General features: G+C 34.2%; 1 protein-coding gene across 2 annotated transcripts in view; it reads right to left on the minus strand.

Moving 5' to 3' along the window:
- Positions 1-13,804, minus strand: part of MFSD11 (major facilitator superfamily domain containing 11) — a 34,470-nt gene that overhangs the window by 20,360 nt on the left and 306 nt on the right. The window contains exons 2-9 of one of the 2 annotated variants that reach the window (XM_044673468.1): positions 13,237-13,292; positions 8,076-8,183; positions 7,082-7,161; positions 6,870-6,966; positions 5,036-5,094; positions 4,345-4,489; positions 2,730-2,770; positions 48-113 (exon numbers count right to left, since the gene is read on the minus strand). In XM_044673468.1, coding sequence (XP_044529403.1) covers positions 48-113; positions 2,730-2,770; positions 4,345-4,489; positions 5,036-5,094; positions 6,870-6,966; positions 7,082-7,161; positions 8,076-8,183; positions 13,237-13,292 — 652 coding nt within the window. The remainder of the gene's footprint in view (positions 1-47; positions 114-2,729; positions 2,771-4,344; positions 4,490-5,035; positions 5,095-6,869; positions 6,967-7,081; positions 7,162-8,075; positions 8,184-13,236; positions 13,293-13,804) is intronic. The other variant, XM_044673469.1, reaches the window with a different exon arrangement.

Raw genomic sequence — 13,804 nt, forward strand, 5'->3', positions numbered from 1 at the left:
GCCCTAGAATCATTAGATATTTACCAACTCTCCCATTAATTTCTTACCTGTGTAGGCAGTTGTAACACTGAGATACAAGATTTCTTTGGTAATACACAATTTAAGAGATTTCTCTGCAAATAACAGATATTAGAAGATATCAGATTTGTATTAGTTAAACAACAGAACTCACAAGAAATTTCCTTAGTCAGAACAAAAGACTGAGGCTTTTTCGTACCAACAAAAATGGCAGCAGATAAATATCTTGAAAGAAATTCTAATTATGATGCTAAGGATCTGCCATATTAGGGAATTCATTCTATCTTATTTTTCCCTACCTAGTATACTAGAATACTAGAATCATGCTAAGGGAAGTCTCAGACAAGTTATAGACCAGGCTTAGGTCAAAAAATATATTGTAAATGTATTGATTTGCAAACTTTTTGGTCTACATATCAGCTCTTTATGTTTACCTCTTTTAAAATGATTTTGCACTTCTGATGTAGCCTCAAATGTGACGTAGAATAGTTTTGTTTTTTTTAATTGGAAATGTCGAGGTATATATATAGAGCCAATGAGGAGCCTTTGAGGGGCCTTTTAGTATTCCTAATATCATATTATATGAGTGACCTGGTCTAATCCACCTATGTGTAAATGGAATTAGTTCCAGCCCATTCCTAGTTAGACTCGTACTTAACCTAGACAAAGAAATTACATCACCCTCACCTTCCTTAGTGAGGAGGGGAGACGAGTTACCCACACGTGACAATAAGTAACAAATCAAGAAGAAGGGACGGCCCTTTGGGCAGTCCAAATCAATGTAGAGACTGCCATTTGTCCACTTGAATTAGAGGTGGACCCACAGGAAGTGACGAAAGACACTATCTCTTTAAGTAAGTTGGTTACTTCCTATGGAAGCAGTTCCTGCTCTGAACTTGGTGCTGAAGGACCTCTCCTGAGACCACAGACAGCTTACACTCTGTATTGTCACGTGGGTAAGTTAGGCTGACTTCCTTGGCCTAGCTGGGCCGCTTCTAAACTCTGCCTTAAGCAGGCACAAGCCTATCTGGTTGCTGGGCCTTGTGGCTTGTAGCTTCATTTATTTAGCCTTTTAACCTTCTCTCTCTGTCCAGGCCTGACAGCCTGGACTAGCCTCTCCCTTTCTCTTTATTCCTATACTTTTACCTTACTGATTGTAAATAAACTTGCCTCAACCCCATGCTGACTTGGGTCTGATTTAATTATGGAATCAACCTGAATTGTTGATTCCTGGTGGCCACCTTTTAAATATATATCTATAAAATACCTAAATTTTCCCTCTTACACCTATAAGGTCAACTACCACAGTTTATTAAAATCACATCTATAAATTTCTAATGTAAATCTGATTTATATTATACTGAATTCAATAAAAAATGATTTGTCGGGGGGCAGCTGGGTAGCTCAGTGGATTGAGAGCCAGGCCTAGAGACAGGAGGTCCTAGGTTCAAATCCGGCCTCAGACACTTCCCAGCTGTGTGACCCTGGGAAGTCACTTGACCCCCATTGCCTACCCTTACCAATCTTCCACCTATAAGTCAATACACAGAAGTTAAGGGTTTAAAAAATTAAAAAAACAAAAACAACAACAAAAAAAAAGATTTGTGGGGAGAGATCTGATGGTTAGTATTCCTAGATCCCATAAACATTCATTTTAAAGAAATTCCATTGTGGAAGATGTTCAGTTTGGGCCAGAATAAATAAAGGCACACTGCTATGCTGGTTTTAACAAAAATCATTACAATAATCTGAATAGCATAGAAATGAAATCAATTAGCAATATAATTACAAAACACAGCTCTGATTCAAAATAAATTATTTAGTTATATTTTGGTTTAGTAAGGAGAAGTAAGAATAGCAATCACTGGCAAAGGTTTCTAATAAATGTCTGACTGGTCTTTTGAATAGAGAAGACTACTGAATGTTAAATCAAGTACAAACATTTCCCCAGCACAAAATTAATTTCATTTACTACAATTTAACAATCTATAAAAATTACATTTTCTTTTCAAAAATAAGGTAATAAGTCTTTTGGTCATTCTGGCATTCAAAAGCCTTCATTATTTGTTCCCCTCTCTGTACTTTTCCCGTCTTTTTTCACTTTACACCCTCTATGTACTCTGAGATCTAGTGCCATAGGCTTCTTTGTGCTAACTCAAACAAGACTCTATCTTCTGACTCTGGACATTTTCCCTGGCTATTTCCCATTATTAGAATGCTCTCCCTTCTCATTTTCTTGTATAGAGAGGATATTCTATTTATACATAGTTGTTTATGCATTGTTTCCTCCATTAGACTATGAGTCCTTGAGTGCACTTTTTTTTCCTTTCTTTATACCTTGAGCAATAGCACAATGCTTGGCACATAGTAGGCACTTAATGTCTATTAACTGACTTTTTACTGTACTGTACAGACTCTCAGGAGAGCTCCTTTATATCATTTATTAATCCACTCAATTGAACTTAGTCAAAAGGCTGAGAAGGCATCACCACAAATAAATCACCCCCCACCTCGCCCAAAAGAAAAATACATGTAATAAAAAGCTTGCAGTTATTAATCGTGTACCCTTGCATAAATGCCATAAAAGGGGTAATGTTTTATAATAACAAGGTAGCAACAGTGGAAAAATAAAAGTTTTATAGTGGCATCAAAACAAGTCAATTATGGAAGAAGGGTTTAGGGTCCTTAATTTGCTATATTAGAATACTTACTAAATGCATCTACTGCCTTTGTCATGTTGTTCTGGACAGACCTGGTTAAATAAAAAAGACTTTTTTCAGTCTAGAAAGTGCCCGAGGTCAGATTCCTATCTCTGGGCCTGGCTCTCAATCTACTGGCAGGCTTGTGTCTAAAATGCAAGAGTAGAGAATTAACTTCCATTATAAGCATGAGATCTTCTGCCCCTAGATATCTAGGTGAACTTGTATTACAAAGTTCAATGAGTAATATTCTAACTATCTTTATGCATTAACATGATTTATAATCTCAAGGTGGGAGAAACATTAGTGATACATTAGTCCAATCCCTCCTTTTACATATGCATAAACCAATACCTAGTATAATCATGGGCAATTACTTCACCTTTCTGAATCTATTTCCTCAGATCTAAAATGGGGGTGGGTACTTAAACTACATATACTTATAACTCAATGGACTGGGAAAAATTACTTTGCAAATTGTAAAGTGAAATAAAAATATGAACTAAGATTCATTAGTGGTATAATCAAAACTAGAATCCATGTCCAGTGCCTTTTCTACTACATAACACTGCTCCCAAAGATTTGACAAAAAAAATATATATATTTACCACAGTATGATATCCCATCTATCTCCCTGTTCTTTTTAGTGGTTTATGCTGAGAAAAGCCAAAATACTGAAAAAGATATCTGAAACACATTTATATCTTTCCCCCTATTTTCTATAAACTCTTCATATACTTTTTAAATCTCTACCCAACTCATAACTCAAAAAAAATTAAATGCCAATTCTCTCAGATTAAAAATTACCTCCCTGAATGGTAAAGACAAACAAAAATTTTAAGTCTTCTAGTGGCTGAGAGTTATCTGGCACAGTTATTTCACAGAAAATAAAAATGATAGTCCAAATGACTTGTTGTTGCTTCTCTAGAGACTTTTAAAATCTAGACATTATTCTTTTAAAAATATGTAAACTATCAATAAAAGCATATAAGAGGGCAAAATTTTATCCAAACTTATTAATCTTTAATAAAAAAGAAAAATAAAAAAGATAATTTTTGAAGATATCTCCTTTTATGTTCTTGAGAAGGAATAGTTTAAGCAGTGTTAGTTTAAATTTCATTACTTACTTTAAAAAATGTATTAAACTTTATTACTTAAAACAAATTATGTAAAATAACATTCAGAGTTGATTTTAATTTTTTCTAGAATTTAGCATAGCGCCTCGCACATAGTAGGCATTTGATAAATGAAGTGAATTCAATTCAATGTGAAAAAAATCATCCTAAGAAGTGAGACTAAGAATAAGCAGTTATATATATATATATATATATATTTCAGTGAGTGTCCTTAGGGCAGCTATTTGATAGATTTATTATAGAGGTTAGGTGACTGACATCCAAAAAGGTTAACCTTTTAAACAAGTGACTTGCCCAAGTAGTGAAGACAAGCTCAGAATCTAGGTCTTTTATATAACATTTCCTCTTCTATTTCTACTCTACCCATTTTTGTCATTACTCCAACTATTGTGACTGTCTAGCTTTTGTGATAATAGCAAGAGATAAAGAGCTTGGTGATCCCTAGACTATATGATTTCAAAAAAGAAAAAGTTAATTTCCAAAGTTCTTACATGTTGACTTCCAGACTCTCATTATCAGAGGAACCATCATCTCCCAATACATTAGGAGGATCTGGTTTCCTAATGAGAAAGAAAAGAACTGTCCCCACAAGGCTAATCACGGTCAGAGCAATAAAAACTGTTCTTCGGTCATTCTCTGAAGAAAAAAAAGGTAGTTAGTGTTAATTATATAAATAATTCTTAAAATTGATTTTTTTTTCCCACAGAGGCTAACAACAGCTAAGACACTAGATTATCAAAATGCTTGTTAAATACTTCAATAAAACCTGCTAAACTTTGGATAAGAGGTAAAATGCCAATTTCACTCTTGTCTTTATGTTTCAGGTATGTTAATATGCCAAAGGAATGATCATACAAAAAGAAAATCACTTTTGTTATTACAAAGCAATGTAAAAACAGTTCAAAGAAATGAAGTTTTCTCCTGATTAAATATCAAGCATTTCTTGCATAATCATCAAACAACAAAACTGCACAGATGACTTTAAAGTCTTTAGTACTATTTGAAGCATGGCAATCTACAGAAAAAATGAAATGAGCTGCTGGCTTAATATTGGTAAAAACTCAGAATATGAAAATGAGAATCTAGAAGCCCAGGTTTTATCATAGCAATGCCCAAAATAAGAAATAACAGCTATCAATGGAGCCTAAACTATATATTAAAAACAAAGTAAATAATACAAACCTGATATTTGAGTTTTCCCTTGCCAAGCATAATAAATGTAAAGATTTCCAAAGAACAAGCTAAGAGGGAAAAAATGTTAAGGAGATAAATTAAATTACTATTTAGAGATTTTTAAAAGTGAATTCAGGCATTCCGAGACAAAAATATGTGTCACTCGGTGTGTCTATATGTGTGTCGCCACCTCCCATCTTTGCTGTTTTTCCCTCAGCAACCGCAGAGTAATAATTACAACAATGACCGACCCCTCCATTCCATGCTTGGAAAAATTAATTCACAATTGAAACCTGGAAGAATGTGCTGTCCCTACAAATGGAACAACATCTCCTGTCATATGACAATGACCTGATTCACAGAAGCCTTTCAAAGAAAAGTAAACTATTTTGAATCATGTGATTTACTAGAGCATTGGGAAAGACAACTTGGAAACTCCAAGTTAAATTCTTGAATTACAAGAATCTATGAAGAAATTGTTCTTCTACTACTTTAAACATGCATTTTTTTTGCATTCTGACCTGGGAAATTAGGAATTATATCCATGACAGAACCATCATCTTCTCAATCACAAGATTCTAAATCTAGATGTCATCCTGGACTTATCACTGTCTCTTACCTGTTAACAAGGGCCTATAAATCCCATCTTTGCAATATTTCTCATATATATCCCATTCTCTCCTATAATACTTCTACCATCCTGGTGCAGGACCTTTCCATACCACTTCTAGATCACTGTAAAAGCTTTTCTGTTGTCCTCTCTGCTTTAAGTCTCTTCTCACTTCAGTTCATCTTCCATTTAACGATGAAAGCATAAGTCTGATTGTGCCAGTTCCTTATTCAATAAACTCCAGTAGCTCTTTATTGCTTTCAGGATCAAATGTAAAATTCGATTTGGCTTTTAAAGCCTTTCATAACCTGGCCTCTTTCTGCCATTTCAATCTTTCTATGCCTTACTTCCTACAATGTATTCTTTGACACAGTGACACTAGCCTCTTTGCTATTCCTTACTCCATTTCTAGACTCTGGGCATTTTTAATGGCTATTTCCCATGTCTAGAATATTCTCCTTACTCATCTCTACCATCTGGCTTCCCAAATATATTTCAAATCTGAACTAAAATCTCACCTTCTACAGGAAGCTTTTCTGATCCTTCTTAATCTTAAAGCCTTCCCTCTGAGTCTAGCCCCAATTTATTCCATGTATATCATATTTGCACATAGTTGTTTGCATGTGGTCTCCTCTCATTAGACTATAAGCTCCTTGTGGACAGGAACTATTTTTACTTCTTTTTGTATCCTTAGTGCTTAGAATAGTGCTTGGAATCTTTTGGTGCTTAATAAATGGACATATACATTTATATTCACAGTCATATACATTACCAAAACAAAGGAAAGGTTCATGAAGGTGATACCAAGATGCTCATAAAAGAAAATGAAAGGGGCAGCTGGGTAGCTCAGTGGACTGAGAGTCAGGCCTAGAGATGGGAGGTTCTAGGTTCAAATCTGGCCTCAGACACTTCCCAGCTGTGTGACCCCGGGCAAGTCACTTGACCCCCATTGCCCACCCTTACCACTCTTCCACCTATGAGCCAATACACAGAAGTTAAGGGTCTAGAGAAAAAAAAAATGAAAGCATGACCATGTGATGCTTCTTTATTTGGTTAATAATTCTAGTGAATTCCTGGAGGCATGGGCTGTATATTTTAACTCATTCTGTAATCTTTGGAATAACATTACACATATCTGGAAACTTAAATAAAAATTAAGTCATGTGTAAAGTCTGAGTTTGTTGAGTTGAACTTAATAATCAAAGAAAAATGGTTTCACATAAAAAAATCTACCTGGACTGCAAGAGTGCCCAGAAAATCCCACTGTTTCTTCCAATAGTATTTTCATCTGAATTTACTGTCAAGCAATTTCCTTGTGCTGTCCAAAGTACTAAAAGGCAAACCAAAGTTAATAATTAAAAAAAAAAGATTAATTTAATTTTACAAATGATACCCACTGAGAAGCCCCAGAAAAATATAGAGTAGGAAGATAAAGCCATGCTTACCAGCAGCAGCAATCCCGATGAAAACAGATGCTGTGTAGAAGGACCATGTGAAAGGCTGGATAAAAACGGCAATGTATATGCTAAAATATAACAGGTCAATTTATTATCTTCAAATAACACACAAAATATGCCAATGCTGTCTTCTAAGAATCAATGTGAGTCTTTACCTTCCTCTAAAATTTCAGTTCTAATATGTTCCAGTTTTCAAAAGAAAAAAAAATGTGATATTTCCATTTCTTTCTCATAGCTCCTATCATTTTTTAAACTAGGCACTAGATGAAATGCTTGCAAATGGCTTCCTGACAAACCAATCAGCAGAATAAAGAGAGGTTATAGTCTTAGCCTTAGGTTTAAAAGTTCAATCATCAAATTGTGCTTTCCTTCTGGTCAATTTAAAAACCAACCTAAACTATTTTGATGGAAGCTATTCAACCTCTGAGGAACAAAGGAGTCCAGATACTTCAAGTAAAGTTGTCATAGCAAATTATTTCCAGGAACAGTGACATAAAAAAATAATACAAATGTCCCTACACTAATTTTCTCTTCTTTTATATATCCTTTTAACAAATAAACAAGAATTATATACCAATCTAAACAGTCCTTTGGCACAATAAAATTTTGTTGTTTTAAGTAAGACTTTTGAGTTAATTTTTCTTCTCCATATTTTCACTTAACTCTCATTGGCCTGGTTTGCTTATTGAAAGTTCATTACTCTCAAATATTTTTATGCATAGTAATTTTTAGAATTAAAAATTAATGAACATTATCAGGGTTCCTGATAAATAGGATAAAATTTCCTGAAGAGTTAATTACATTAACATCTAGAATGCATCTAACTAAAAATCCAAACTGAAGAAATACTCCCTAGAATTACAAAGAAATGATATTAGATTCACATCCAGCTAAATTAGAAAACATTTGAGCTTTTACTAAGTTCTTAAAAAATGTGGAGTGTATTCTGATGAAATAAATCATGTACTATTATGCTACTTACCTATAAAATAAACCACTAGCAAACATAGATAGTTGAGGTCCCACTATGGCAACAATTGAAGGAGTAATCAAGTTTGAAGCAGAGAACACTCCATAAATAATTGCCATGCTACATGAAAAAAAATTAAGATAACAGGAAAAAGTTGTGAAATGCCATTGGATTTATCATAGTTTTTCTTTCAATAAAAAAATCTGTTATTTACATGAAAAGATCCTTATTAAAACAATATTACCATTACCAGATTATATCAATCTATGCTGTAATACAATATATATATAAAAACATACAAATATATAGGAATATATACAAAATAGCAAAAAGATATTATTATTGTCAACATGGAATCTAGAAACCTCCAAACTTGTAACCACTTGGGATCTGAAAACTCCACCAACTTCAATTCAGTTAGCTTGAAAGGGAAGACCTCAAGGTTGAACTTGTCACAAGAGAATTTCTCCTGAAGGTAAACCCAACTTCACAAGTTTTGGATTAACAATAGACTTTAAAGCATTTTAGGTAGAGCTAGCAAATTCATTCAGGTGTTAAGTATCCTTTTTGTCATGGTAGTTTCTCCCTTTGTGTCAAAGTCCTTTTTCAAAGTAGCCCAGCCCTAGACTGGATCTTTCCCTATTGTGTACATAGTAAAGCATCAGCCTCTCACAGATAGGATAATACCTCATTTCCTTTGTAGTCATTGTAAAGGCAATCAACTATACTCTCCCAGCCTCAGTTCCCTTAAAAAATTTATAAATTCCCCAAATTCTTTTATTCCTTGGAGCTGTCAATCTCTCAGGTGTTGGCCTCCCAGGGTAGGTAGCCAGAGTAGTTGGAGTCTCGAAACTCTGTGTGGAGGCCTAGAAGAAATGTACTGAAACCCTCTTCTAATTAAAGATGTGGTTTTTCTGACTATAATATAGTTCTGTGTTTTTTCCAGTTTAACACTATATAAATCTAGAATACTTTGTTATAATTTATTTTCCTTGGTAAAAATCAATGTTACTTACCTTAATACTGCATAAAATTCTTATAATAATTTGATATAACATATTTAAACAAAAATGGCTATTAACCCCAGTTACTTGAAAGTAAATTTTCACTTGTTACAACTGCAACTGGCTAACAAGAATATTCAGTAAAATGAAATTTATGCTAAATTTAAGAACTCAGGTTTGGGGCCTAAACTTAAAGCCAAAATAAGTTATCTCAGCTTTAAAATGGAGAAATGTTATCACAAAGTGACATTAATGAGGTTAGGATTTCAGAATTAAGTGTGATAAAGTTATATACACATATATACACACACATATGTATTTATAAATATAAACAGTCTTATTATTAATTGCTTGGATAATTAACATATCTATTATTTAACATAGGATAGGAATAGGAACTAGACCTTAAATTTCTTTGACTATAGGGAACTTTTAGCTGAGCAAATTCCTACCGACCAATATAGGCTTTCTACACCTTAACAGTCTTGCCTTAAAGTGATACCCAGAGTCACACCACCAGTATATGTCACAGACAAGACATAAATCTTGAGTTTCCTGGCTTGGAAGCCCCCATCTTTAGCCACCAGGCAATACTGCTTCTCACTGTTTTATAGGTCAAACTCATTTGTAATAAATGAGAAAATATAAAAACTGAAAGAAACTGGATTGCTGGCACACACAAATACACAAACTGTAGGGAAACTATGCAGCTTTTGTTCCTTCTTCCAGAAAAAAAAAGTTAATTCTTTTTCTATGTTCAAATATGATATACCTGTGAATTCAGGAAGTCTATGCATCTCAAGAGTCTCCATCTGTAAAAAGTAACTTTGGCTAAAAAATGTAAGGTCTTCAGGTCTCATTTACCTTAATTGTAACACAAGAAAGGTAGAAGTCTTAAGTGGTTCCCTTCTAGCTTTAAAGAGATGATCCTATGACTGAAACGCTTTCCAACAGAAACTTGGATTTTTTTTTTTTTTGGCATTTTATTTTCCCAAGTGCACATAATAGCAATTTTTAACTTGTTTCATAAAGTTATAAGATCCAAATTATCTCCTTTCCTCCTACATCTCGGAGATGGTAAGCAATTTGATTGGGGTTTTACATCTAAGAGAAACTTATAAAACTCAGCAGCAGCCAAAATGGAAGACTAAGAAAAGTTCTAAGCTCACCTATACCTATCTCCAAACTGCCACAAAAGAAAAAAAAAACACCCAAAAACAAGTTCTGAAGGGACATAACCAATAAAAGGCAAAATAAAGCAGCCCAAAAAAGCCATAGAGGGGCAAGTAGGAAGAACCCATCTTGCTGAGGTGAAGAGATGAAAGCAGTGGAATCAGCAACATGAGGATCAGCCCAGGACACACACACAGCCAAGGGAACCCTCAGTGGAAGGTAACACCAGGGGGAACTGAGTAGTGGAATCCAGCTAAACATACTACGGGGCACCTAGGGGAATCTAGAACTCCAAAAGAGGATAAAAAATAATAAAAGCTTTAAAAGAAAAATTATAAGAGAAAATGATAGAAATCAATAGCTTAGAGCAAGAACTCACTGAAGAAAACAGGTCCCTAAAAGAGGAAATACAAAGCCTCAAACAGGAAACTAAATCTTAAAAAAAGGAAGTACAAAGCCTCAAAGAAGAAAATAGCTTCTTAAAAATTAGAATTGGGCGAACAGAAGCTAATAACTCTATGAGACAGGAGGAAACAATAAAAACAAATTCAAATGAATGAAAAAAAGTAGAAGAAAAATCAAATATCTAACTGGAAAAACAACTGGCCTGGAAAATAGATCCAGGAAAAATAACCTAAGAATTATTAAAACTGCCTGAAAGCTGATTTTTTTAAAAAGAGCCTAAACACCATATTGCAAGAAATTATCAGGGAAAGCGGCCTTGATTTTCTTGAACAAGAGGGGAAAATAGAAATTGAAAGAATCCACTGATTCACCACCTGAAATGGATCCTAAATTTAACAACCCCACAACTGTTTTAGCCAAATTCCAGAACTCCTAAGAAGGAAACATTGCAAGCAATCAGAAAAAAGTTATCAAAATACTGTGGAGCCACAATCAGGATTACACAGGATCCAGCTGCTTCTACATTAAAAGGACCAAATGTCATGGAATAGGATATTCCACAAAGCAAAGAGTTTAGGACAAAACCAAGAATCACCTACCCAGCCAAACAGCATAATACTCAACGGGAAGAAGTACACATTAATGAAATAGAGGATTTCCAGACATTTCTGACAAAAAACTAAAGTTGAAAAGAAAATATGATGCTCAAATTTGCCACTCAAGAATGAGCTAAAAAAGTAAAAAGAAAAAAACTTCAAGGGACTCAATTCCTACATGAGAAAGTGTTAACTAGGATATTTAAGATGTCTATGAGAAATACTTAAGGCACTTAAGATACTTAAGGTAACCAAAGGAAACAATGAGTTTAAACTGAATAGAAAGGGATAACTAAGATATTTAAGGTACTTAACACACTTAGGATATTTAAGGTATTTAAGAACATTATTGCAATTAGTGCAGGGAATAGGAGTAAGTTGAATAAGACGGGAAGATATTAAAACAAAACATAACAAAATTAAGGGTTAAGAAAAAGTAGAGAAAATTGGGTGTAAATGATCCTACATGAGGAAGTGAGTAAAAATCACTAGAGTAGAAGTGCAAAGGATGGGGGTGGTGTGTGCTGTGATGCTTAAAACTTACTCTCATTGGAATTGGTACAAAGTGGGAATAACATCTGAAAACAGTTAGCTATAGAAACCCATTTTATCCTATAGGAAAGTAAGAAGGGGAGGGAGAATTAAAAAAGGAGTGATGAAATAAAAGGGAGGGTGAACTCAGGCAGGAAACAGAATCAAAAATATTTATGAACAGGTAAAGGCTTAAAGGAGATAAAGAGAAAAACAAATGGGGAAAATAGGATGGAGGGAAATATACAGTAATCATAACTATGAATGTGAAAACTCATCAACAAAACAAAAGGGGATAGAAAAGTGGATTAAAAGTCAGAACCCCACAATATGCTGTCTAAGAGAAACACATTGAAAGCAAGCAGATACATAGAGTAAAGGTAAAGGGCTAGAACAGAATCTATTATGTTTCCATCAAAGCCAAAAAAAGCAGGAGTGGCAATTATGATCTCAGATTGATTGTAATGGAATATTATTGCACCATAAGAAATGACAAACAAAAATATGAAGTGTTGAAAAGTTAAATGAGCAAAACTAGGAGAAAGTACACAGTAAAAACAATTAAGTATGTTGGTCAACTGTGAATGACTTAATCAGCAATTCAAGGATCCAGGACAACTCCAAAGTCGGAATGAAGATGTGCCATTCTTTACTTTATTTCCTCCATGAATTTTTATCTGGTGTGACGTCTTCTTTTAAAACATGATGAGCATGGAAATAGTAACACATGTACAACCTATATCATATTACTGGTTGTCTCAGAAAGGGGGAAGGGGTAGAAGGGAGAGAACATGTATTGATAAATGACAAACAACAAATTACTGAAAGTTGTACTCAAGTAATCTGGAAAAAAAAAGCTTAAACAAACAGCTGGGAGGCTTCTTTTGAGGAAAGCAATAGACAATATTATTTTTCCTTTATTATAGACTTGTTACTTCATTTTTAACAGGAAACTCTCCAACAGAGACCTAATTCCCTTTAACAGAGTAGATCAACAGTTTTGTAACTTCCAGTCTTAAAAGAGTAGGTAAGGGCATTGAGAAGTTGTGTCAAGAGGGAAGATTTTTGCTGAGATCTTCCTGAATCCTCGGCCAATGTTCTATTTGCTAAACCCCAAATGTCTGATACAAAATGAAGAAAACAAAGGAATTCCCATCCATTTAGGCGTGGGTACTAATTATATGTTTTTAATGACTGATAGTTTAAAAAAAAAAGGACCAAGTAAGACTACAATCTGTGACTTTAATTAGATTTTTTAAATGGCTTACATTTTCACCAGACTCACCCTGTGAAGTATTAGCACTCTTTTAGAGAGTAGGAAATGGAAGCTCAGAGAGGTAAAATAATTTGTCAATGGTCATACACCTAATAAGTGGCTGCAATAGGATTTAAAACTAAGTGTTTTAAATATTTAGTGGATTTCTGACAAAGTTAAATAAAACAAACAAAACTAGTGTACAATACCTGGTATAGCCACTGCCATGAAAATCTGTGCTGTTTAGACTTCTGATAACAGTTTGCTGTGTGAAAAATAAAAGGAATTACAAAATTCCTACTGCAATTTCCCTCTGATAGAAACTATCCTTAAAACATATAGAAACAGCATCAAAGAATTCACAATCCAATAACGAACACAAGTGTATAGGATGGGACCCTAGCACTAGAAGGACTAGTTAACCCAAATGGTTGACACAAATTGGCCAAAACTATGGCTTGGATGTTTCATTTCCTTTTCTTCCAAACACTAATGAAGCATGTCAAAAAGTGAAATAACGAGGGCAGACTTACTACTTACTCAAGTACACAATCAAATCAAAGGAAGAACAAGGTGCAGTAATTATTAAGCACCCATTTTATGGAGGAATGAGAGCTGCCTGTTTGACACACATAAAATCAACCCTAACAACTAAGAGGAGAAAAGAGGAAAGAAAAGTAGTGGGAGAGTGAGGATGTAGAGGGTGTAATTTAGAATCGTTGTTATAATTCATGTGCATCAACGACTCATAAGGCGCAGGTAGGATTTGAAGAAAAG

This window comes from Gracilinanus agilis, chromosome 4 (genome assembly GCF_016433145.1).
Source record: "Gracilinanus agilis isolate LMUSP501 chromosome 4, AgileGrace, whole genome shotgun sequence".
Lineage (NCBI taxonomy): Eukaryota > Metazoa > Chordata > Mammalia > Didelphimorphia > Didelphidae > Gracilinanus > Gracilinanus agilis.